This window comes from Lissotriton helveticus, chromosome 3_1, assembly GCF_964261635.1.
Source record: "Lissotriton helveticus chromosome 3_1, aLisHel1.1, whole genome shotgun sequence".
In the NCBI taxonomy this organism is placed as follows: Eukaryota; Metazoa; Chordata; class Amphibia; order Caudata; family Salamandridae; genus Lissotriton; species Lissotriton helveticus.
The window spans coordinates 152381516-152408995 of record NC_136061.1 but is presented as its reverse complement, the minus strand read 5'-3'; the positions used below and the strand labels follow the sequence as shown (position 1 = coordinate 152408995).

At 48.6% G+C, this 27480-nt stretch overlaps 1 protein-coding gene across 1 annotated transcript in view; it reads left to right on the top strand.

Annotated features, from left to right (window-relative positions):
• Window positions 1–27480, top strand: part of RCC1L (RCC1 like) — a 129089-nt gene that overhangs the window by 38910 nt on the left and 62699 nt on the right. The window contains exons 5-6 of the mRNA XM_078679418.1: window positions 13013–13064; window positions 22095–22179. Coding sequence (XP_078535544.1) covers window positions 13013–13064; window positions 22095–22179 — 137 coding nt within the window. The remainder of the gene's footprint in view (window positions 1–13012; window positions 13065–22094; window positions 22180–27480) is intronic.

Genomic DNA, 27480 nt, shown 5'->3' with positions numbered 1-27480 from the left:
AGAATTTCCCACTGCTACACTGTCGTTTGAAGCACCAAAAGTGATCTTGTTATTCTCTCCAGTGAAATAATTTCATATCATACCTGCAGGAAAGTGGTGTATTATGTAGTGATGCTAGTTAAGCTTCAGTACGCAATACTCTTGGTATACCCCAACGATGGTCCTTGGATTCACAAAATAAATCCTTAGCTCAGTCCTGGTATAGTGTCAAAGGACAGTAAGGCTTTACTAGGGGATCATGTGTTAAGCATTTGAGAGTACTTACTTGGATGATAAGTTATTGGCAAGACTCAATAGAAATCCAACGCCAATTTATAAAAAATAAAGGAGATTTTTATATTAATTTAGACACTAAAACAAACACAATCAGATACATATGACGGGAGTTATGGATTTTTGAAGGACAAATAAATCTCAGCAATTCCTTACTGCAGAACTAGCACGATTTAGAGTGTAAGTCCAATAGGCAGTTTGCCATTGATTGTGTAATGTTGCTCTCTTCTGCATTATTTACAACAGTCACTACCTGCTCGCAATATTCAGCCACCACAGGACATGCCCATATCAGATGTAACAAGTCTGCATTGCCTTGGTGGAGCCTCAGACATTCCTGTGATCTGGTTAGGTACATTTTGTGTAGAATAAGGTATGCACTGAGTAATATCTTGCATTGTGTGAGGCTTAACCTTGCATTTCTAGGCAGCGTTTTATTGTACCACAGTATCCTGGTCCATTCTGCATCTATTTTACAGTGCCCCGTTATCTTGTTCCCACTTTCCCTGAACTGTGAGAGGAGTTTGCGAGTGGTCCTGGGAAAGTTATGTATAAATGCTAGAAATCGTTCTCCCACCCTGTGACAGATTAGCAGTGTTCATCATTGTGATTGATTTAGAGTGACCCAAGGAACATCCCATGTAAGTCTTATGGTCTTTTTGATTGTAGAAAACCTTAGAAATTGACTTTTTTCCAAGTGTGAATCTTTGGCTTCAAATGTTATAGAGTTATCTCTTTCATATGGCTGTTTACCCGCAGAGATTAGTTATCCGCTGGCATGGTTATGTTGTTATCCACGTTAACGCCGAGACACCTCAGTTGAAGTAGCTGCGCGCTCTATAAATATCTATTATTATTATTATTATTATTATTATTATTATTATCATCATCATCATATATGTCTCTTAGTAATTTACACCTGCCATCTATCCACCCTGCAGCTGTTACCTTGTTTGAGCTTCTGGAAATGTAGATATGCAAGATTTCTACCTCCAGATCAATGGGAACATTATTCTTGACTTTTTTTTAGCAAATTCCTTTTTCCCCACGACAGGAGTGAGCCGGCTTCATTTCAATGTGGACTAGAATTTCAGGATTCATGTGCTAACGCAGCAATGTGGGGATCTTGACGGTGATGGGTATTCGGCCCCTCTTGGAAGGATTATTTTATTCTCCACATTTTTTAAACTAAGGCCCCTTTGGAGGCATTTACAAAGAATTATCTGGTGAGTTGATCGTGTAACAAGAGACAATTGATCTCACCGGCTACTTATCTTGCAATATATACATTTTTGGAGGCATCGTAGGGGGCCCCTTCACCCCTTTCGTGGGGACCACCTTTTCAGATTTTCTACAAATAAAGAACTATCCGACTTGGACAACATATAAATTATCAATATGCCCAGGCTCATGTAACAGTTGTCCTTATGTCCAGATATTGACCCCCATGCGGAGGTAGAAATTACCATTATCGGGCAAGACCGGTAGAAACGTCAACATCCTCTTTCTTTGGCCTGCATTACTATTTGTTGACCCTGGCTCAATGGGAAGGTTAGGAAAGTGGATTGATATTTTATACAGGCCCAACATTGGTTCGGTCGACCGAATCACCTAATCCAAACAGTGTTGTAGCCACTGACTCTAAAAACAGCCCCTTCCTTACTCCGTTTCAGAAAAGCCCTAAAACCTAGCTCTTCAAACCAATTTGAAAAAGCATCCTATCCACTTGCTCAAACCGTAGTGGACACTGTTGCTGCCTTAGTTCAGACTTTTATAGCTCCAAGATGCCCTCGGGCATGAACTGCGCTTTATAAATCATATTTACATATTTACATTACATTATTTATTTATTTATTTTATTTTATTTTCTTATAAAGCGCTAACAATCATCCAAGTAGGATATCACGGCGCTATGATTGCTAAAGTGCATGGACAGTTGGCATAGGTCGAGTTGGATTAATCTGGATGGGGGAAGAGGAAAGTTTTTAGATGTTTCCTAAATGCCAAGTGGCATTCTGTGAGTCGGAGGGCCATAGGCAGTTCGTTCCACTTGATTGCAGCGATGTGGGAGAAGGCTCGCTCACCCATCCTGGCTCTCTTTAGTCGAAGGGTTCTGGCACGTGCCGAGAATTGAGAGCGGAGGTTCCTGGTGGGAGCATAGAACCGAATCCTGTTTCTGAGGATGAGAGGGCCTGTCTTGTGCAGCGCTCTATGTGTGATACACATCATTTTAAAAGTTGCTCTTTGCTTCATTGGCAACCAATGGAGATCACGCAAACAGCTCTTGGCTGAGTCAAATTTTCTTTTCAAGCAAATAGCCTTGGCCGCTGCGTTCTGCACCATTTGGAGCTTGGTGAAGAGATACTCTGCCATGCCTACGAACAGGGAGTTTCCATAGTTCAGCCTACTCATCAAGAGAGACTGGACTAGGATCTTTCTGCAGTCTATTGGAATCCAGGGAAAGACTCTTTTAAGCATTTTTAATATTGCAAAGCCTTTGCCGCATATGGCAGCTACATGGGTTTTCATGGATAGGGAGGTGTCGATTGTTATTCCAAGATTCCTTGCTGTTGGTGTCGGAGCAGGTGGAGTACCCAGGGCTTCTGGCCACCAGCTGTCGTTCCACAATTGAGTGTGACCTCCGAACAGCAGTATCTCTGATTTGTCTGCGTTTAGTTTAAGGCAGTGCTTGTGCATCCATTCAGCCAATTCAGAGAGACAGTTTAGTAACCTGTCTTTGGGGTTGTTCTTCTCATCCAAGATTACAGTTAGTTGAGTGTCGTCGGCATAGGAACAGATTTCGACACCCCACTTTCTGCCTATTCCAGCCAGGGAAGACACAAAAACGTTGAACAAAGTTGGGCTTAGCGAGGCCCCCTGTGGGACCCCGTATTTGATGTTCCGGCGTGGGGATGGGAACTTGCCCATGTGCACTGATTGCGATCTATCCGATAGGAAAGACCGCAGCCATCCCAGTGCTCTGTCCCTAATGCCCCTAGATGCTAAGGTTTCCAGGAGCAGATTGTGTGGGACGGTGTTGAATGCCGCCGAGAGATCCAACAGTATTAGGGCAACTGTTTTCCCCTGATCTACATGCATTCTGATGTTATCCAGCACGGCCAGGAGTGTTGTTTCCGTGCTGTTGTTGGCCCTAAAACCCGTTTGTGTGATATCCAGCAGGTTGTTAGCTTCGAGAAAACTGGCCAGTTGCCTGTTGACCAGTTTCTCTAGGACTTTCGACAGATAGGGAAGTTGGGATATGGGTCTGTAGTTGGCCGGGTTGTTGATATCTAAGCCTGCTTTTTTTAGAAGGGGGGTGACTGTGGCGTTCTTCCAGCTGGATGGGAATTCTGCAGCTTCTAGCGAGTGATTCAGTACTTGAGTCACCGCAGGGCAGATTAAAGGGATAAGTTGCCGGAAAATATGATGAGGGCAAGGGTCCAGGGGGGGGCCAGATTTGATTTCAAGCATCGCTTTGCCCACTTCCTCTTCAGAGAATGGGCCAAAGCTAGTACAGCATGCTTGGGAGGTGGATGGCTCGGGGTTCACCGGGCTGCCCGATTTAGGGTTGGGAAATGATGAGTAGATCTTGTCTATTTTTTCGCAGAGTAAGTTATTCATTTTGTCGCATCCTACTTGTGAGGGAGTCAGATTAGATGAGAGACTGGTAGGACTGCATAGCTCTTTTACTATTTTAAAAAGCTCTTTGGAGGAGTCTTTATTTTCTATAATTCTACGAGACGAGAAAAATAGTCCTTTTTTGCCTTCCTAATGGCTTTAGTGTATTGCGAAAGTTCTTTCTTGTATACCATCCTCGTCTCTTGAGTTCTTGTTAACCTCCATTTGTGTTCGAGCATTGTACATTACATTACAGTACATTACATTGTATATATGAAGTAGGGTATCTTTGCTTCTTATTTTTTCTTTCACAATCACATTGCACTTGAGCACTTCCTTTTCACTTCTCTTCTGACAACCGCCTTTTGTTATAATGATTGATTAAATACTGTTTTTTATGAAGAATATATAAAGATAAGATTTTTTCATATAAACATTGTTGTCTTTGGTCTTTCTCTCTGTGACAATAATCTAATTATAAAATAACTCTCTGTATGACCATTTGAATTGATTTCTTCAGTCCTGTGCCCTTTAGGTGGGCTGAAAGGATATGTCAGGACCCAGTGTTGCTTATACTGTATAGATTCCCAGATCCATGACTTTTTCTGGGAGAATCCCATTAGTATTTAGTGGTATATCAGTTACCACAGGCATTGGAATAATAATTAAATTAGTCAGTTGCAACTTTTTCCTATAGCCCACAGAAAATAAATAGATGTTGAATTGTTATGAGGTAAAAGTAAGCTTCAGAGGGGTGTTAGGCATAGACATGGTAGGAACTGCTTTGGTATGTATGAAGTTGTGAAGAGTGGCCTCAACACCATCCTGTTGTGATTGAAGAAATGTTGATTTCTGAAAGCTTTGAGGGGTCACTGCATTTAAGCGCATGATTTCTAATTGCAATGCAAATTGGGTTTTAGAAATACTCTAAACATGCTAAGACCAAGTTGACTTCAAAACTTATGGTACATGCCAACACATAGGTCTAATATTGAGTCACCTGATATCTTGGTAAATCTCCAGTAAACATCAGTACCTCTAAGCTTTGTCGAGCGAACAGGCTGAACTTGGAAGCAATGTCTAAAGTATTTACTGAGTATCAATACAGTTATAAAGTTAATGTGCAGCATAAGAAAAATCCCACAAAAACAATTTAGAAAAGTAGAGTCAATATAAATGAATCAAATGACACCGAAACCACGGAAACCCAATCAAGGGAACCAAGGATATAAATCTTTAAAGTTTAAGTTCAAAATAGCTCCAAAAAGAATTAATTGCCAACTGTAGTCAACTAGTTGCGATTGACCAATACCTAGATACAAATTAAGGCTGATTGAGATGGGGTGCTGGTCAGATACATAAACCAGGTACGACCTTTTCGGCTGTTTTACCTGTGGACTTAGTCTCTGAAATGTAAGTCAAACATCATCAGCGGGGCTGTGGCGGAAGAGGGCTTCATGGCGTCTAATAGCCGCTGGATGATATCCTGGTGAAGCCGTTGACTTTTGGGAGGATAACTCAGAGCGGGAGAAATTTGAATATCGCACACAGGGAAGGTCCCTTCCCGACCGAAAACTTTTGTCGCATTCTCCTGCTGAAGATTTCTACATTTGGACCTCGTCACTATTTTGGAGCTCGGATTATTCCAGCGAGGCAAAGATGTAGTCTGCATGCTGCGGAAAAAGTGATCCATGAACCAAATACCTCCATGATGTCCCATTGAATTGGATTTGCTGCTGTGGAAAAGCAACCTGAATCTTTAGCCCAGCGACAACACACCTTTAACGTATTGACTTGGTAGGTGGGTTCTGCTCCTGCTGAGGTCTTTGGATCCAAAAAGTATCTAAGTACCAGGTTTCAGGGTATGTTAGGAGGAGTACACCTTGACACAGTTAATAGATTCAGGACATTGGGGACCTCAGTTGGAGGGGGATGGGGTCAAGACTCACTCCTGTAGAAGCCACCAGTAGGGTCCAAGGCAGGTCTAGCTGGAACTGGTCAACCTGGCAGTTGCAGGAAAGGCCTCTCGTAGCCTGTAGTGTGCATGTGGCTTGAACAGAAAGTAAGCTTAATGACCTTTGCAGTCGACTTCTTTGAACTGGGTACAAGAGGGCGAGCAGGTCCAGTCTTCTAGGCTCTTCTCAGGTCTCGGACATCAATTTCAGTCCTACTCTGGTGTTCCACAGTCCCAGTAGTGTACTGAGGAGGATACTGTGGGTCCACAATTACGTCTTGTACCAATGTTTGTGTGGTGTGTGTGTGTGTGAGGGGGGGGAGAGAGTTGGTGGCTCCAGGGCCCTCCCTAACCAGAATTGTTTAAAATTAAACCAATACATGCTATAATTTTAAATACCATGTACCCTGCCTTATGGGCAGTATGACCTAATTATGGGTGATGTATCAATATTTAAAAGGAGTTATCTTGACAGGTCGTATTTTCAGATTTCAAACTGCATAGCAAGGCTACAAATAGTAGGTCTGTAATCATGTTTTCACTCACTGACGTGGGTGCCACAATGGGTGCTGTAGCCCAATAGAGACATTTAACTTACAGGACCTTGGTACACCTTGTACCGTATACTAGGGACTTATAGGTACGCTAAATATGCCTGTTGCAAGGGGGTTTTATCTGCTTACAGTTTTACATCCAGCAAAAAAAGTCAAGGCAAAAAACCTGAAGGGTACCCCACACAAAAGATGGGCATTTCCTACACTACTGTTGAATGATGCTTTGGCTCCTAAGATCCTTAGTTAGTCTTGCTTTACACTAATGTCTTAGTTTTTTTTTCTTTTGTCTCATAAAGGGTTTCAGAAACGTTCTTCAGGTACTATTCATTTTGCTACATTCATTGGCCTGATTGATAACTTAAAGAAAAGCATTGACGATCAAATGTAGTACCAATCTGCTTAAAGGCAAATGGCATCTAAATGACTGTATGCTAGGGGAGGTTTGTTATTCAACTATTTACATCTATTCCTAACTAGTAATGGATTTTGGAGGATGGGGGCACATGTAATGCACTAGTGTATGAGAATATTGGATATATCAATCCCAGTATTACAGTTTTACCATAAATTGCAAAAGTTCAATTATCCTGTTTATGAGAGTTGTGGTGAGGGTATCTCTAGTTTCCATTGCCCTATATGGAGCAGATGTCTGGAGAGAGACACAGTAATGAGACTGCCTAGCTTACGGTAGAATCTTCATAAGCTAAAGGGAAAGATCTAGTGTGTAAAGTTGACATATAATCCCCCAGCCTCTGTTTTATGCTGTGAATCTTTGCGCTAGAGCCTTAAAAGATGGCCTTGTGTTTTGACTACAACTCTGCTTTTTAAACCTGGAGTTCTTTGCCCGGGTCCCTTTTGGTGAAATATGGTTTGGGCATACTAGTATGTTTCATTGTGGCACCTAGTTAAGCTGGCAACTTGAACATGATTTATATACGAAAAGGTAGTTCAATTTGGCCACTATTTGAGGTGGAAGGACAACCAAAGGACTTTAAAAAAAAAAAGGATTTAAGGCTCAGGTTTTGAATATTAGAGCTATCCCATATGTAATACAGACGCTATATACTTTTGACCCGAGATTGCCGAGCTATCCCTCATGTTCTACATCTATTTCAGTCTCAGAGCTTTTACAGCAGAGTTGTATAAGTTCTTAGTTACATATCTAAAAGACACAGGCTAAAGGTAAACTGACCTACTAAAAAGTCTGGTTTTATTTTTTGGAAGGTTGGTAGAGCAAACCACAGTTAGACACCAGAATCTAAAAAGGCGGCTTAATTAGAGTTGGTTCCACATCTAGAGCTTTAATCAAGTAATGGCCTGATAGATGGATTTTCTCCCTACCCTGGGATCTAAGTGTATACATCGGTAAGAGATATGTAATTTATTCCAACATTAAAGCCTAACTATAGCAAGTATCAACATTTGTTTTGTCCGCAGAGCCCAAAAAAGATGATTTACGACTTGTTTTTCCTTAGCATTAAGTAGTGAATCTATCTGTAGTTGGAATCCAGTAAGCCCATCGCTGGCACCCATCATATTGATCTACCTATTTAGATGTTGCTTAGGCAGCGCGTGCGCTGTTTCTTTGAGACTTTTCGTTTTCCATCAGTATGCTTAGAAACTGCCCATTGCTTGCCATTGGTTGGCTTCACTATCACTTTTATTAGCTTTTTTCTTAATGGTCAGCTGTTGTAGATTTTCTTCCGTTTCATGTTTTTATCCCTCCTCTGGATCATGAACACGTAAATTATGTACTTCTCTTCTCTGTGTTCTTCACCTGTCAATCTGCTTGCCCCCACCTGCCCTTCCTCCTCCCTTTGTCTGAGTCTGCTTGCTCCCATCCTTCCTCTTCCAATTGTCCGTGCTTACCTTCTCCCAAACTCCCCTCTCCCTTTGTCCATGTGTCCTGCTTGCTCCCACCATCGCCCCTCCCATTGTCTGTGTTGCTTCCTTGTTCCCACCCTCCGCCTCCTGTTGTCTGTGTTGCTTCCTTGTTCCCACCCTCCGCCTCCTGTTGTCTGTGTTGCTTCCTTGCTCTCATCCTCGGTCCTTGCTGACTCCTTGCTCCCCTCCTCCTCTCTCCCATTGCCCATGTTGCCTCCTTGCTTTTGTTCATGTTACCCCCTCCTCCTTCCCGTTAGGCCCGTTGCTACCAGCACCCACCCTCATTCTTGTTGTGATTGTTGTTCCCTACGTGCCATAAAAGAACAAGTGCTATTACGTCGACACCGCTGGCTGCTTCATAGTAATCTTTTTTTTCCCTGCCCTCTCTCCTTTCATTGTCCTTGTTGCCCCTCCCACCCTGCTTCTTTTGTTGTTGTTACTGCCTGGCATGAAAAAAGAGCGATATGATACGGACACTGTTGGCTATTTTTCCGCTTTTTTCTTGGGTAACTTTTATCCATGCGCACATCAGCCGCACAGTTAAAAAAAAAAATTTGGCAAAGCCTCTGCCTCATGTAACAGGACCTATTGGGATTGCCAATGCTTGTTAAGTGTTTGGCATTGTAACCTCAGTAGAGAAGGACCTGATTCATTTAGTCCATCTTCCATTCTGTTTTTCACACAGTGCTACAGTTTTTAGTTTGATGTAATGGGGCATAACCATAGGTGATCACTCTCACATTCAGCTCATTATATTTGTGTAATATCTCATTTATTACTACATTAATCTTTAATGTGTTTTTACCTTTATGGAGCCACATCAATGAAAATAGAACCCAGGTTGAAATACAAACGTACAATTCCTTTTTAAAATTTGTATTGCAAACAACATTTGTAGTTGAGGTCTCTTTGATGGACCTCCCGGCCATTCTCTTGCTCCGCTTTTTCTTTCCTTTTTTTACTCGTTTTTTTCCATCAATTCTATCTCCCCCTTCACTCTCCTTCTGGGTCTTAACCTCCATTTTCTGTTGTTTTCCCCTCATTTCAAGCTCCCCCTTCACTCTCTTGTGTCCGTTTTTCACTCGTTTTTTACCCTCATCTCAATCTTCCACTTTCACTCTCCTGTGTCCTCTGAGGCTTTCCTCCACTCTTTCTTGCACTTTTTGCTGCATTATTTGCACTTTTTTCTCTCTTTTTGCCTTTTTCCTTTTGCTTTTTTAGCCCGATTTTCCCCGCCGCTGCCCCTCCCCCTCAGCACGACCAGTGAAACCGGTCCAATCCAGCTCCCCTGCCCGCTCCCAGGTGTCCAGCCCTCCCCGACCCCTACTTAATGGCGGCCACTGCGCGTCCGCGACACCAAAGGCAAGCCCGTCTGCGCCCATCCGCGACCCGACTGCGACCAGCGCCAGGAGTCCTGGATCTCTGCACCGCCAACGCAACGACCCAGCTGCACTCCATGCTCTCAACCCAGGCCGCAACAACAACTGCAAGCTAGCATCACCAGCCGACACCCATGGACCCTGCAGCTGTCACCGCTGCCGGCACAGCCGCAGCAACGCCAAGACCACTGACCCAGCACAATCCGCCCGCAAGAACACAACCAAACCGAAGACCCTGCAATGCATCCTCCTCAACGTCCGATCCCTCCACAAACACGCAACCGAAATCTGGGACCTCCTCGACAGCACTACCCCGGACGTAGCATTCTTTACCGAAACCTGGGCCAACACCATGTCGGGACCAGCCATCGCCATTCCCCAAGGATACAAGATCTCCAGGAAGGACCGCCCCACCCGCCCTGGAGGAGGAATTGCCATCGTGCACAAATCCACCCTCCGCCTCAGCACATTCCCCGACGAGCCCACAGACCTGATGGCACACCTTCACTTCAAGATACTGACCAGCCCCACCTCCACCCTCCGTGGAACCCTCACCTACCGACCCCCTGGATCCCGTGGCCATTTTGCCAACTCCATCACGGACATCATCTCCCGCATGCCATCGCGTCCACCAACTACACCCTACTGGGAGACCTCAACTTCCACCACGACAACCAACTGGACCCCAGCACCACATCCCTCCTGGACAACCTCCACAACATTGGACTCCGCCATATCGTGACCGAACCCACGCACTCAGCAGGACACACCCTCGACCCCCTCTTCACAACAGGAAACTCCGTCACCTTCAGCCACACCACCGAACTCCCATGGACTTACCATCGATGCGTCCACTTCACCTTCAGAACACCCACCATCTACAGTCACCAGCACCTGCTCCCGCGAAGAAACTGGACCAGAATCACTGACGACCAGCTAAATTCAAAACTCAGCAACTCCACCCCAACCATCGCGGAAAACGACGACGCCAACACTGCAGCCCGAACCCTGTACAGATGGATCTCCGACAGCGCCAACACCATAGCCCCCCTCAAGAAAAACAACAACACCCACGCCAAGAAAGCTAGATGGTTCATCACCAAACTTCGAGAGTCCAGACGCACTTGCAGCCGCCTCGAAAAGACCTGGAGGAACACCAAATCCACAGAAGCCCACAACAACTTCAGAGCCGCCTCCAACGCCCACCACCAACTCATAAGAAAAACGAGGAAAAAAGCGATTGAAGACAGAATCTCCACTCTTGCACACAACAGCAAAGAACTCTTCAACATCATCAAGGAGTTCGCCCAACCCACTAGCGAGTCCACTGACATCCCTCCCTCACAAGACCTCTGCGACAAACTCAGCACCTTTTTCCACCACAAATTCAAGAGCATCTATGACAACTTTGACGAAGACAACCAACACACTGAACCCTCACCAACCACCCTGACACCCTGAAGCCAGCGATCAACAACTGGACAGCCCTCACCACCGAAGATACACTGAAGACGACTAATTCAATCCACTTCAGGGCGCCCACGGACCCCTGCCCCCACCACATTTACAACAGAGCCGCCGACACCATCGCACCCATGCTCTGCCACACCATCAACCGCTCCCTGGCAACCGCCTCATTCCCTGATGACTGGAGACACGCTGAGATCAACCCCCTCCTGAAGAAACCCTTGGTTGACCCCACCGACCTCAAAAACTACAGACCCATCTGCCTGCTCCCGTTCCCAGCCAAAGTCATCGAGAAACCCATCAACGACCAACTAGCCACATTCATCGAAGACCACAACATCCTCGACTCCTCCCAATCCGGCTTAAAAAAACCACAGTACTGAAACCGCCCTCCTGTCAGCAACAGACAACATCCGTATCTTACTGGAGAAAGGAGAAACAGCAGCCTTCATCCTCCTCGACCTCTCAGCGGCGTTCGACACAGTCTCTAACCGCACCCTAATACGCAGACTCCACGACGCAGGGATCCAAGACAAGGCCCTCGACTGGATTCGCTCCTTCCTCTCCAGCAGAACGCAGCGGGTCAGACTCCCCCCTTTCCTCTCAGACCCTACACTTACCACCTGCCGAGTCCCCTGGTCACCAGCAGGCTCGACTACGGCAATGCACTCTGTGCCGAAATAAACAAAAACCTCACCAGCAAGCTACAGAACATCCAAAACGCCGCTTCAAGACTGGTCCTCAACCTGCCAAGCCACTGCTGCATCTCTCAGCACCTGCACACACTCCACTGGCTCCCCATCGAAGCTAGAGTCGCCTTCAAGAATCTAACCCACGCTCACAAGGCCATCCACGACACAGGACCAGCATACCTGAACAGCCGACTCAAATTCCACGCACCCCAAAGGACCCTACGATCAGCCCAGCTATCCTACGCCATGGTCCTCCGTACCAGAAAGACCAGATCGTGAGGCCGCTCCTTCTCCTTCCGCGTGGCCAGTGCCTGGAACGACCTTCCGCTCCACCTCAGACAGATAACATCGCTCCCCATCTTCGCAAGAAACCTCAAAACCTGGCTCTACGACAGACCCCCTTCTTGATGGACTGGAACCTGCGAACCCCCCCACATCCCCAGCGCCTTGAGACCCTTACGGCTGAGTAGTCGGGCTTAACAAACACCTGATGGTTCCAGTAGTGTTACTGGCTGAAAAGTGCATGACAACCCCCTTCCTCAATCTATTTTAACCAGGCTGCCATGTCAAGTACTATCCCAGTGCGTCGGTTTTATCACTTCAAAACAATACTTCTCAAAAGCAAGAGCTCGAAAGACTTAATACCTTGTACAAGTAACCTTTCAAAAATGCAAAGAATCAGTACTTGAAAAAAGAATAGCAGCTGAATGACTACTCTTTATGGTTAGGGAAAGATTGCTTAGAAGGGGGCCCGGACAGAAAAGCAAGGAAGAGGGAAATGTGATGACCGAGGGGCATAAAAACACAGGATGAAAAAGACGAAAAGTTGAGAAAACATTAAAGGCAAGTATGCCCATTTAACATAAATGCCAGCCAACAAATTACGACACAAAAACAGTGCTGGGAAAAGAGATAAGAGGAAATGAAAAATAGAAAAAGGGGAAGAGAAGGCAAAATATTCAAGGTTACTGAATTTACTGGTAGAGACTGAGAAAGCCATTTGTAGAAATGGCTCTTCTTCTCGATGGAGGAGAATGTGCAGCAGTAACGAATAAAAATAGGACCTGAACACAAGGAGCTGCTGGCTTGCAGATTACCATACAGGACTAACCTTTTGCATAAAAGATGCCCGGGACCATTAGCGTGTGGTATTAATTATGTCTCTTCTTTTGCCACTGTTTTTCCTTGTAGTGAAAGTCAACTTATTCACAGATTGCAGAACTTTGGCAGCAAAGTTACCCAGGTAAGGAAACCTTTTTTTTTTTTTTGTAAAATTTTTTTATTTTGCAAAACACAGAGATAAAACAGTAAACAAAAGTCACCGCATCGGGTGCATAGATGGTCCCATACAGTGGGAAAGCAATAATGCAAGACGAGGCAATAATGCAGTGCAAGAGAAGCGAGTAGATGCCAGGCTCCAACATCCGCAGAAAAGATGTAGTCTCGAATGTAACCCCAGTTGGGGAATACGTCTAGTCCAGCCGGTAGAAGTTCAGAGTCACAAAGCCATCAAACTAAGCCTCGTCCCAGCGGCACATATGCCCCAATAGCGGAACACAAACTTAACTTCCCCCATCCCAACCCCCCCCCCTCCCGTGACGGCGCCTCATCCATTCCTCATTCATCCATCACACACACTTAGAACTGAAACAGATGTAGGGTCCTCAGCGATGCCGGGCAAACTGCCGAGGGTAAACCAGTAGAGAGAAAGGACACCAGGGGGCCCCATGTGTGCTTAAAGTTTTTGTAGTTGCCTAGGAAGATGTCCGCCATTCTCTCAAGACTCAGAAGCCTCCACAGCCTAGCGTGCCAAAGTGAGATCGCCGGTGCCTCTTTCCGCTTCCATGCGGCCGCCAGCGTGAGCTTGGCAGCGCCGAGGCAGAGCCATAGAATCTTCTTGTCTGCGCGCGTCTGGTGCTCAAGGCCAGGATCCCGCAGGCCCAGGACCACGGATGCCAAAGAGTCATCAATGGGATACTGCAAAATATCTTTAATATGGGATAGAATCTCGTCCCAGAAGGGTCTGATGACCGGGCAATCCCACCAGATGTGGCGGAAGTCCCCCAGTAGGCCACAGCCCCTCCAACATCTATCCGAAACTACCGGGTAAATACGGTGAAGTCGGGCGGGGACCATGTACCATTGTGTGAGAGTCTTCAAATGAGCCTCCCTCAGTAGAATTGAGTGGTTAAATTGCGTCATGTCCCTCCACAACGCCGACCATTCTCCATCGGCGATGTCCCTCCCCACCATCTCCTCCCACTGTTCCATGTAACGCGGTCTAGGAGAAAGGGCAGAACGAAGCAACAGTTGGTATAGAAAGGAGATGGCCCCCTTCATGGCAGATGTTTTCAGCAGAAAGGCCTCAAATTCGGAGAGAGGCCTCGTGGCAGCCTCCCGAACTCCTGGTGACGTGGCCCAGTGGAGCAGTTGCATATGCCTGTATTTTTCAGTTGGCTGCACATGGTAATCCCGCATGCAATTCTCAAAAGTCAGGGGATCAGAGCCATGGAACAGATGGAGCAATGCGCGGCATCCTCCCTCCCTCCAAGTATCAAAGGGACCCTCGGCGAGTGCCGGCTGGAACGCCGGGTTGAAATGCAATGGAGTGAATGGAGACGGGAAGGTCGTCCATCGCTCATCCCCCGCCAGGGTGTCCCACACTTTCAGTGTAGTCCCTGTGGGCGTACTAATGTACGCGTTCAACGGTCGATCACGCTTGGGCTTCCAGGCCAAATCCCAGATGGACCGGCCAGTCACGCTCCGGTCCATATGCAACCAGTGTTTGTCGGAAAATTGCTGTGACCATTCCACCATGACTCTTAGTTGGGCAGCTTTATAATAGAGGTGTAGGTCCGGGAGGCCGACCCCTCCGTCAGCCCGCAACCGTCGCAAGAGTGCAAACGAAAGCCGAGCCCTACCTCCCTGCCAGACAAATTTTAAGATCAATGTTCTGAGCTGTCCAAAAAATGAAGTGCTCAGTGGAATCGGTAGGGCCTGAAAGAGATACAAGTATTTAGGGAGAAGGACCATTTTAATGGCATGCACCCTACCCAACCATGACAGGAATTTGGGCTTCCACTTCTCCAGTTCGGCCCGCGTCTTAGCCACCAAGGGCGGGAAGTTGGCTGCAAATAAGCCACCCACCGTGGGGGTGAGGTGGACTCCTAAGTAAAGTATCGAGCCCGAAGCCCAGGGTAGCGGCGTCGAAGTGCCTACCCGAGCAACGTCGGCTTGTGATAAGGTTAAATTCAGGACATAAGACTTGCCGTAGTTTACCTTGAAGCCAGCCACTCCCTCGAATTCCAGCAAAAGATCCCGCACGCATGGGAGAGAGTTAGCGGGGTCAGCCACTGATAGCAGAACATCATCCGCAAAGAGAGAGATTTTGTGCTGCTCCCCTGTGAATGGAATGCCCTTCACCCCCTCATGCTCCCGGACCGCCATCGCCAAGGGTTCAATGCTAAGCGCAAACAATAAGGGAGAGAGGGGGCATCCTTGTCTGGTACCTCGCGAGTGCTGGAAGAAGGCCGATAGGTGGCCGTTCACCGCCACCCTCGAGCGCGGGCTACAGAAATTAGCCCTCACCATGGTGATGAACCGGTCGGAGAACCCAAACGCCTGCAACGCGTGGAATAGAAAGCTCCAGTCCACGCGGTCGAAGGCCTTCTCCGCATCTAGGCCTACCAATACCGCCGGAATGTGGAACCTGTTCGCCTTCTCAATGAGATGAATCACCCTGCGCGTATTGTCGTGCGTTTGGCGGCCTTTGATAAAACCGGATTGATCCGGATGTACAATCGCCGGTAACAAGTCCTGGAGGCGGCTCGCTAGTATCGCCGAATACAGCTTCGCGTCAATATTAAGCAAGGCTATGGGGCGGAAGGAGGGACAGAGCTCAGGATCCTTCCCCGGTTTCGGCAGGACCGTAATCACCGCTTCCGCCAGAGTCCCGGTATTCACTCCGGACGTAGCCATGTCATTAAAGAGGGCAACTAGAAAGTCGCACACCTCAGTTGCGTAGGTTTTATAGAAGACAGCAGTGTACCCATCCGGGCCGGGGGCTTTATGTAATTTCAAGTTTTTAATGGCGGAGAGGACTTCCTCCCTCGAGATCGGAGCCTCTAACAGATCGTTCCACGCCTTGGAGACCTGTGGGAGCGGTAAGCGCTGCAGGAACTCCCGCTGCGCCGTCGCATCCAACTCCTCGCCCGTATACAAATCGGCATAAAAGCGGCCAAATATGTCCGCCTTCGCCCCGTCTCGATGATGGAGAACTCCTGCGGGGTCTCTGATCCCTCCTATATATTCTCGTTCCCTCTTGTCCCGCAATTGCCGGGCCAAGTGTCTGCCAATCTTATTGCCACTAGAGTATGAATGTCGCCCCAATCGCAAGAGAGTAAGCTCGGCTCTATTTGCATAGTGAGCCTTCAATTTGCCCCTAACCGCCGTAAGCGGACGCAGGGTCACCCTCGAGGGATTGAGCTTATGAGCCCTCTCGAGTTCAAGCACCTCGGCTTCCAGTGCGTCCCGCTCCTTTCTACGCAGGGTGTTAAGTTGCGAGTTGAGGCCCAAGCACGTCCCTCTGATCGTCGCCTTAAAGGCGTCCCATGTAGTCGTCAGAGAAGTATCCGACGGTGGATTGCACTCGAAAAATTCACGGATGGCCAGGCGTAAGGCTTGATTGGAAACCTCATCCCTGACCACTGACGCCGGGAAGTACCACTTCCGGCTCGCGGAGTCGGGTGGCGCCCAACGGAGAGTGAGCACCAAGAGACTGTGGTCCGATACCGAAATCGGAAGAATGGCGGCATCTAAAATGTTCCCTCTGAGGGACCGGCTAAGAAAAATGTGATCCAAGCGAGAGTAGGAGTGGTGCACATGTGAAAAGAATGTGTAGTCTTTCATGGCAGGGTGGAAAATTCGCCATCCGTCTACTAGACCCAACTCCCCCACCCCTTGCTGCGTGGAATCCGAAAAGACCCCTGTGTCCGCCCTACGCCCCCCCGAGCTGTCCAAGTCCCTGTCCCACACCAAGTTAAAATCTCCCAACAGGAGCAAGAGCCCCTCCGCAAAGTCCCCAATCTTCTCCAGCAATTCTTGCAAATACTTGTTCTGACCCGCAGTGGGCAAATATACTACCACAAACGTACACAACCTGCCCTGAATGTGCCCCTTAACCATCAGCCATCGACCCTCCTTGTCATGTCGGACCTCCACCGGCTGAAAATGCAACGTAGCCCTGAACAGAAGCGCCACCCCCCGATGCTTCGTAACAGCAGAGGACCTGTAAACAATGGGGTATGCCCTATGGCGAAGCCTCGCCTCATCCTTTCGTGCCAAGTGGGTTTCTTGCAATCCAACTACATCAAGTTGATGATCCATCACATACTTCAGTACTCTCTGCCGCTTCCGTGGCGAATTCAAGCCCTTAACATTCCACGTCCCTACACTAAGCGGCATAGCGGAAAGAAAACCCAAAAATCGCTCTCAGCATGCCAAGTGCCACCCACCCCGCATTCAGCCCCGCCATCAGGCAGCAGACAACCAGTAGCTTCCAGAACGTACGTGGCACTAAGGTGCCAGCAGTAAAGTACGTACTCAGCAGCAGACACACAACAAACATCCCCTTCGGCCCTCCGTCACGGGTCCCTCCCCACCGTCCCCAACAACCCCCATCCCCACCCCACCCCAGTAGATAAGCAATCCAAGCATAGCACAAGTCACAGAGCCCCCCCAACCCCGAGCCCCCAAACTCCCCAACACCCAACCCTACCCGTAGAGAAAGAAACAACAAACAAAAGAAGTGGAAATCATAAAGGATAAAGAGAATACTCATCAGGTCCAGTAGTCCAAAGTTCGTGAGGGGCCTTCCTAACTGGAAGTGGAGCAGGGGTGCCAGTTGGTCAACCCCCGCGGCCATGGTCTGAGGTGTCTTCCCAAAAAGTACATCCATACCCAGACCAAGGCAACGAAGCCCCCCCAGCGCCGATCCTGGTCAGATCAAATCCGTGGTGGTCATGCCGCTCCAGAGCTTTCTTGCGTATCCGCCAGAGTGGCTGAGGCCACCGAAGCCACTGCTTCGGCCCTTTCCTGCAAACCAGAGGCACGATCCGGCCGCCGCCGGTCTGGGGAAGCCCCAACCCTATGCCATGAGGACGAGCGGTGGCGTCTCCTAGATGGCGAAGCACTCGCCTCCTGTGAAGAAGGGACATCCTGTAGACCCAAGAGGTCTTTTGCTGCTTGAAGAGAATGAATCTGTGCCAGCCGATTCTGCCATCGGAAGATGATCCTGAAGGGGTGGCCCCATGAGTAGGAGATGTTACGTTCTCTCAAGAAGGTAGTCACCGGGCGAAACTCCCTTCTCTTCCGCAGCGTGGAGGCTGCCAAGTCCTGGAACAGCTGAGGGGCATGGCCCCTGAATTGCAGTGACGTGATGGCCCTGGCTTTGCGGAGAATGCGTTCTTTGATTTGGAAATCATGAACACAGACGAGGATGTCAGGAGGGGGACCCCTTCCTCGCCTAGGCAGACCCACTCTGTGTACTCTATCCATCTCGATTTCCCTCACCTCCTCCTCGTCCAAGATCTGTAAAAACAAGTCCCGGACGTAACCACGCAGGTCTCCCGCCTCACCATCCCACGGCACCGCCCGAATGCGGATGTTGTTCCTCCTGGAACGGTTTTCCAGGTCCTCCGTGTGCAACTGTAGGTCCAGATTCTGTTCGGTGAGGCGGATGATATCTTGTTGCAGCAAGTGCACATCGTTAGCCATGCTCAAATCATGGTCCTCCAGGGTCGCCACTCTCTCGCCAATGCCGTCCACGTCTCTGCGCACTTCCCTCAGGTCAGAGGCCAACTGAGCCTTGAGCTCAGAAATATCCTCCTTAATGGATGCAAATAGTTCAGACATGAAGGCCTTAGTAGCAGGCGCCTCGTCATCCGACACCTTCTGCGAGCCACTGGCCCCCGGGGACGCCGGCTGCTGAGAGGACTTGGAAGCTCCATCCTTACCCTGTCGACCCCCCTTGCGTGACACGGTGGTCATCTTGGCTGGTGACACGCAGACCGGGGGAACAGACCCCCCCAGTCAGACAGGATACAGGCGCTATGGGAGCTCGTGGAGCCCGAGGATCGCAACGCTTCTTACCAGGCAGCTCAAATGGAACCCCCTCACTATCCAGGGATCACCGGAAGGCAGATCTGAAGCAGGCGAGCCACATGCTGGGGGTCAGGGGACCCTACCACCAACTAGGTGCGAGCAGGAGGCAGGGCTCTTCAGGGCAAGGCAGTCACAGTCCACTCCAAGGGTAGCGCTGTCCACGCCGTGGCCTCCGGGAAGTAACTGAACCGGAACTGCGTCAGATGCAGATGAGATGCGGACCCAGGGGGCAAGGGTGCAGCAGTCCGGCCCCAGCAATCCGGTCCCCTAACGGGGTCTGTGATCCAAACGGTTCTGCACTGCCCACTCGAGGCCGTGGATCACGACGCCGGTCGCCCTGGCACCACGTGGCAACTGCAATCGTCCAGCCAGCCCCCGCCTATAAGCCAAAGCAGTTGTAGAGAGCTCCAGGTCCCGCTGCCCCAGGTGTCACGGCCGCTCACGCCCCCTCCTGGGGAGGCACTCACCCTGCCGACAGCCCTCGCTCGGGTCGGCACCGCAGCCGGGCCCTTACTCCGACCCTGCACCGCCTGTTCACATCAGCACTGGGCCCCGCGTGATACCACGCTCCTCCAGTGGCCCCGGTCTGCGCAGCCCGCCGGTAGTCTGCCGGTTCTGGACGCTCCGTGGCGTGCTCACCGCACCTCTACTGTCCGGCCGCCGGAGGCACCTCCACCTTCTTGCTGTCCCCGCCGTCCTCCGCAACAGGGCTCTGAAGCCCAGGCTCGTGTCCCTGCCGGCAGGACCCCTGCCCCCACCTCCGGCAGGCGCTGAATAAACACAGGCGGCACTTCCCCAAGTGCCGCGTGCGCAGCAAGTCACCACGTCGGCTCCCCGACTACGCGAGGCCGGTGCTTCACAGGCCCCAGAGGCGAGGTATCCCTGCGGACGTTCAAGGGTCACTCCGCTCCTCAGACGGCACCGCTGCACTCCGCTGCGCTGGGGGCCCTTCCGCCACCCCTCTGGACCCGGGCAGCTACACCAGGACCGCGCTGTTAGTAGCTTTTTTCGGATCGGCGCCGGAGAGACCTGAAGAAGCGTCCTACTCCGACGCCATCTTGGCCACGCCCCCAAAGGAAACCTTTTTAACCTGAAAACTATATGCCAAATATTGCTGATATGCTTGATTCAGTTATATGCAATGGGCTCACCTGGCACAGCCTTTTCTGAGAGTGGTAGAGTCTTGCTCCTAACGCAGTGCGACCTAATCCTTCATTTTCAGGAGAAAAACACAATCACAGACAATGGTTAGTGAATCAGGCCTTTGGCTATACTATAAATGTAACTGTTGCAAATGATTGCTAAGACCTCCTTTTGGAGTACTGTGAACTTGAATAGAGGCCTTTCTCTGGGGGGTGAACTGAGAATTGGTACAGTCCATAGCACAGCTGTTAACATAATACAGGCCTATATATAAATAAGACAGAATTTAGTAACAACCGATGGCTATGATGTAAAAACTGGGATATAAGTGGGTTATTGAAAAACGTCACTGATATGGGATTCTTACATAAAAGTGTATGGTTTTATGTAGAAATTAACTTCTAAAGCAAATGCCAGAATATGCAATTTGGGGCGGGTAGATCTGAGACCCTTCCTAGTTAGTCCATTTCTTTAGCTCCGTCTTTGGTCTCTCAGAATGATTACCTTCCTTCAATGAGTATATATAGTGTGGGAGCTTTAGAAATTTGTTACATTTCTGGCATTTTAGGACCACTCATGTGAAATGTATTTTAATAGATTGCTCTATGCATGTAGACTGACATTTCCTTTTCTGCCTAAATCAAGGCAGAGAGTCAATGTTGCATCTTGGTGGAAGCCTTTGTCGTGTTTCCGTTTTGCAAATGATGAAAGCTGCATATTGTAACAGGAGGCATTGCTTACTCACATTACCCCACGATGATGCCTGCTTCTGATGGATTATTTTGGAAGTGGGTGCAAGTTGACCGATCCTCTATGGGCTGATAGCCAGTGGGCATAATGCACACATGTTAGATTATGCAGTGCCGTTGTTTGTTGAGGACAATCAGGCGTCATTATTGGTAAAATCAGTAGGATTGGAGAGTGGATCTGAACATTGAGCTGACAGCACTGACCAGGCTTGGACTTGTAGTGCGTGTCTTAGTTCCATGCTTAGTCTCTTTACAGCAAAAAATACAAAAACCTCAGGTTGGACCTATATTCCTTTTAGCATTGAATAAATCTCCAAACTACTTTTCCAAGTAGTTTGGAGATTTATTCAATGCTAAAAGGAATATAGGTCCAACCTGAGGTTTTTGTATTTTTTGCTTGTTTTGTCTCTCCCCCTCTGGACCTTAAATTAACCGGGAGTACTCTCTCTTACTATAGTCTCTTTACAGCACCCTAGGGAAAAGATGACCAATAGCTCAGCTCAACTCTGGTATGATAATTGGATTATAACTTCTAAAAGAGCTGAACCGGTTACATTAACTATCCCCACATATCGTCTTTTCATTACGTGATAAGTGTTTGCTGGAAAAGCACTGAGGACACTCTATGGATGCTTCATAGATCTACTAGAGAACAGAAATAGGCAGGAGGAAGCAACAGGAAAATGGAAGGAGCAAACAGGAACGCAAAGAGTAGAAAAATAGATACTAATATGGCATGTTTATTTGGTAAGCACGCACGTAATCCTAAGTCTACCTTCAAGTGCTGCTAGGGAACAGAAGAGGTATGTTAGGGAACACAGGTATCGTTCAGGCATGTTGTGGTTTGGAAATGCATATGTCATCCCCAAGGCTGCTTCAAGGTGCTATGTGTAGAACGCGAGACCAGGGTTAGGAGCCATCCAGCACCCTATAAAAAAACAGACTGCACCGAATACCCTTGCATCAGGGTATCGTATGAAGTCGCAAGGGTGGATTTGGAAATAGATGGATAGATGGAAAAAAAAAGCCCAAACTGGTTTAGGACTGATTAATTGGCTGGTGGCTTGGGTGTGTGTTTGCGGTGCCAATAAAGGGCCAAACCAACGATGGAACAGTAACTTACCGTTCTTCACTGTTTTAAATAAACTTTATTACATGTGCGCTACAGTATAGATTAAGTCTGTGCTCTTTTTGTTTACTTTCCACCTATATCCATGCAGATTGCCTGCGGACAAGACCACAGTCTGTTTAGAACTGAGAAAGGCGAGATCTATGCATGCGGATGGGGTGCAGATGGACAAACAGGTTTGAATTTCAGAGAAAAGGCAAATCAACTACCCCCCTTAAGTTATTGTAATTTACTTACTTAGTTTAGTAGAGTGTGACTAAAGCTTTGCACACAGTAAAATGTGATTTCTCATAGAGACCTAGTCCCTAATTGTGAGGCAAAACATTGTAATTGCAGTCTTTTTTTGTTTTTACTTTAATATATTATTGTCATCATAATTAGTAGCTACCCGCAGAGGTATTGTAAGGTTTTATGTTTCATTATTATTTCAGATAATTGATAATTATATCCTTAAAGAATCATGTTGCTGTGCAATATTGATTCTCTTCCCAAGATAGAGTCTTGGCATCTGGGCTTCACACTTGGTATCAGTACAATGCTTTGGTTTGGGACAAAGACCAGTGATGTGCTGCCACAGCAAGACCTACATCTAGACATACAAGATATTCGAGAGTGTATATGTGATTTATTATGGCAATGCTTTTAATGTTGTGGTGAGTAACAGTGAGCTGTGAGCACAGCCAGCATTGACCACACTATTTCCAAAATAATAATAAGCAGAAATCGGCAAAATGAAAACGTTTTTGGGTATTAGCAATTTTCCCAGAATTCCATCCTGATTATAGACCGAAACAATAAATGCTTCTTGAGATGGAAGTAATCCCCAGATACTTTTCCCGGTGGAGAGACTCCTTATCCTACACTCCCAGTGACATTTGGAGGTATTTCATTCCCCTGCCCACTGCTAAGGGGATTTACTCTAGCCCTTGCTTGGAATAAATCTCTGACCATTTCTCGAGTGGGAACAGTTGGGAGACATGTGTGAGTGACCATACTCGGATGTATTTCTGCATGGTCATAAACTGTCAAGGCTGAAAATGCCTTAAACGTCTCCATCCCTTGCGGGAGATACATCACACTAAAGTGCAAGTGTATTCTTGCATTTTCTGCTGTCTGCCATCCACAAATTCTCCCAGGCTGTACTTTGACTAGCTGTTGCTTGTTCCTAGGTAGTCCTTTTCATCAGCTCCGTATTTGGTCTCCCAGAATGACCACCACACTTCAATGAGTATGCATAGTGTGGGAGCTTTACTATTATGAGGCTGCACTTTGTATGGATGTTGCTGATTTATCATGGCTTCTTCGTTTCCAGTTCTGTACTTTGCTCTCACTAGGAATGCTCCATTATGAGTTGTTCAACAGCCTTGTGCTTTGTGAGAATCCCAAACATCCTTTGTATAAATGCTGCTGAGCTCTGACAATACAACGTCAAGTTCGGATGTTCCCACAGCAGGATTACATCCCTGTCACACGGTGCATGTTGTGAGCTCACTGGGGTTTACAGAATACAGTTTGTGTGGTGCGGTGATCCTTATTACCTGAGCCGTAGCAACTTGATGGTGCAGAGGTCGGTGTCTAATGAATCATAGCAATTTAGCCCCAGCTTTTTCTTTGTTTCCCTTGTGATAGTGTCACTACTCTGGGAACCTTTAGATGCCTCTGTCTCACATCATGTAAATGACAGACTATTAGACTAGTAATCACCAGCTCTATCTTTTTGAGTGGACTTTGTGGTACATGGTAATACTTTGAAATGTAGCAGCTGGTCCTTGACTCAATCTCCCATGAAATGAGTCCAGTTGTGTGCTCTCTGAGATACACTGGCATTCCTCTGTGTAGCTCTTACTTGATGCTGATAATGAAGAATACATTCTATTTAGTCTCCAGCTTTGTGTTGCCCTTGTGCTGCGATAAGGTTGTTTCAGGTGGAGTGAGCAAACACAAAATCATATTAAATCACACAAAAGCTGTAACGTTTGGTGTCTTAAAAGATGTTTGACAAAATACAACAAAATCCATTACAAGAAAGTCATCGAAACATCTTCAGGTACGCACACTCAGTCTTGGAAAGATTTTCGTTACACTTTAATAAAAAACATTCAAAGGAAAATAGCTTTCCCAAAGCAAATAACTCGGCAGAAAAAGTTAGACCTGCTTTACAAGTGCTTATTTTAGTGATGGTGATACCTTTAAGATCAAATCTGATTCTGTGATTTCTCAGTGTTGGTTTTCATGTTCAGCACCATTTTATAGACATAACTTATAATATGTGCTATTTATTGCACCAGGAACTTCCAAAACCTGCTGTGCTAGATTTTATTTGGGCTACTGGTAACCGGGGCCTTTGTGCCTTGTATGCTTCTATTGACCCCCCTCCCCCTTCACTGTGAGCAAAGTGTTTACTTGTGAATGAACATAAGCGTACAGTGCTCTCTGTAAAGATATGGCTTTTCGCAGGACTTTTTTGTCTCCTCGTAAGTCTGGACGATGCTGCTGGTAAGTAAGTGCATGTAGTCCTGCCAAACAGGCCTCTTTTTCAGTGGCCTGACCCTTTAAAAGATAGATGTCTAATTGGCTCACCCACAATTGGCATAAGTTTAGTTCTTTATAAGTTCCTTGTATGTGGTATGGTATCAAAGGCAATTAGGGCCAGTATGTTAAATGTCCCTTGTGGACTACAAAACTGGTTGTGCCACCACATGTGTGACAAGGTAAACAAGCATTGAAAATGCAATAGGTCTCGCAATAGAAGAGTTTGACATTTTTCGTTTTGCATATAGATGAGTGGCGTTGCGTGGATGAGTGGCGTTGCGTGGATGAGTGGCGTTGCGTGGGTGAGTGGCGTTGCGTGGGTGAGTGGCGTTGCGTGGGTGAGTGGCGTTGCGTGGGTGAGCGGCGTTGCGTGGGTGAGCGGCGTTGCGTGGGTGAGCGGCGTTGCGTGGATGAGCGGCGTTGCGTGGCTGAGCGGCGTTGCGTGGCTGAGCGGCGTTGCGTGGCTGAGTGGCGTTGCGTGGGTGAGTGGCGTTGCGTGGCTGAGTGGCGTTGCGTGGGTGAGTGGCGTTGCGTGGGTGAGTGGCGTTGCGTGGGTGAGTGGCGTTGCGTGGGTGAGTGGCGTTGCGTGTGTGTGTGGCGTTGCGTGTGTGTGTGGCGTTGCGTGTGTGTGTGGCGTTGCGTGTGTGTGTGGCGTTGCGTGGGTGAGTGGCGTTGCGTGGGTGAGTGGCGTTGCGTGGGTGAGTGGCGTTGCGTGGGTGAGTGGCGTTGCGTGGGTGAGTGGCGTTGCGTGGGTGAGTGGCGTTGCGTGGGTGAGTGGCGTTGCGTGGGTGAGTGGCGTTGCGTGTGTGAGTGGCGTTGCGTGTGTGAGTGGCGTTGCGTGTGTGAGTGGCGTTGCGCGTGTGAGTGGCGTTGCGTGTGTGTGTGGCGTTGCATGTGTGAGTGGCGTTGCGTGTGTGTGTGGCGTTGCGTGTGTGTGTGGCGTTGCGTGTGTGAGTGGCGTTGCGTGGCTGAGTGGCGTTGCGTGGGTGAGTGGCGTTGCGTGGGTGAGTGGCGTTGCGTGGGTGAGTGGCGTTGCGTGGGTGAGTGGCGTTGCGTGGGTGAGTGGCGTTGCGTGGGTGAGTGGCGTTGCGTGGGTGAGTGGCGTTGCGTGAGTGAGTGGCGTTGCGTGGGTGAGTGGCGTTGCGTGGGTGAGTGGCGTTGCGTGGGTGAGTGGCGTTGCGTGGGTGAGTGGCGTTGCGTGGGTGAGTGGCGTTGCGTGGGTGAGTGGCGTTGCGTGTGTGAGTGGCGTTGCGTGTGTGAGTGGCGTTGCGCGTGTGAGTGGCGTTGCATGTGTGAGTGGCGTTGCATGTGTGAGTGGCGTTGCGTGTGTGTGTGGCGTTGCGTGTGTGTGTGGCGTTGCGTGTGTGTGTGGCGTTGCGTGGCTGAGTGGCGTTGCGTGGCTGAGTGGCGTTGCGTGGGTGAGTGGCGTTGCGTGGGTGAGTGGCGTTGCGTGGGTGAGTGGCGTTGCGTGGGTGAGTGGCGTTGCGTGGGTGAGTGGCGTTGCGTGGGTGAGTGGCGTTGCGTGGTTGAGTGGCGTTGCATGTGTGAGTGGCGTTGCATGTGTGTGTGGCGTTGCGTGTGTGTGTGGCGTTGCGTGTGTGTGTGGCGTTGCGTGTGTGTGTGGCGTTGCGTGTGTGTGTGGCGTTGCGTGTGTGTGTGGCGTTGCGTGTGTGTGTGGCGTTGCGTGTGTGAGTGGCGTTGCGTGGCTGAGTGGCGTTGCGTGGCTGAGTGGCGTTGCGTGGCTGAGTGGCGTTGCGTGGGTGAGTGGCGTTGCGTGGTTGAGTGGCGTTGCGTGTGTGAGTGGCGTTGCGTGGTTGAGTGGCGTTGCGTGGTTGAGTGGCGTTGCATGTGTGAGTGGCGTTGCATGTGTGAGTGGCGTTGCATGTGTGTGTGGCGTTGCGTGTGTGGCGTTGCGTGTGTGTGTGGCGTTGCGTGTGTGTGTGGCGTTGCGTGTGTGGCGTTGCGTGTGTGAGTGGCGTTGCGTGTGTGAGTGGCGTTGCGTGTGTGAGTGGCGTTGCGTGTGTGAGTGGTGTTGCGTGGGTGAGTGGCGTTGCGTGGGTGAGTGGCGTTGCGTGGGTGAGTGGCGTTGCGTGGGTGAGTGGCGTTGCATGGGTGAGTGGCGTTGCGTGGGTGAGTGAATGGTTAGCTGTTGCTTATGCGACGTATAGCACTTAATACTAAAGTAGGCAGACCTTCTTAGCCTTTGTGAGAATAATAGCAAAATAAAAATAAAAACCAGATCAAGTCAAGGACGCAAACGGCACCATGCTATTGTTTATTTACTCAGATGATTTGCATAAAAATGTAACTTGTGAGCACGTTTCTCTAACTCTCCAATAATCCCATTACAACACTTTGTACAAATGAGATTGGGACTCATCCTTCCGAAGTCGAGAAAAATGTGCAACGCTGTGTTGAAGTTAATTTTTTTAATTAACAAAATGCAAATAATGTGGAGAGATTTCAAGTGATTCAGGAATGGGCGCCCTTGTAAAGAGAAAGTACGGCCGGCCTGGGCAGTGATAGGGGAGGAGGGAGGAGAAATGCGAGTCACGGCAGCAGCAGCCTTTGATGTGCCTGCCGGCCGGCCGTGAATAATTAGGGGGTGAGAAATGCGCTCGGAGGGCTGCCTTTGATGTGGTAATGCGAGGCAGGCAGGCAGGCGGCTGGTGGCATTGTGCACGCGCTTTTTAGGGCTTGCGCAAGCGCAATGACCTAAAAAGCACATGCACTTGAAGGAATCGCCAGTGGAATCGCCAGTGGATAAACACTGGATAAGCCCCTATAGAGCTTCGCCAGCTATGCGCTGAAGCGCATCAGCAGGCGAGCCCTAAAAATGACACCCAAACTGCCATTGCAGGCTAACAGAGCAGTTTCCAAACTTTGCTTTTTAAAGTAATGGCAACGTTCAAACCTTCCTGTCACCCCTAAGGCAGGCTTAACCA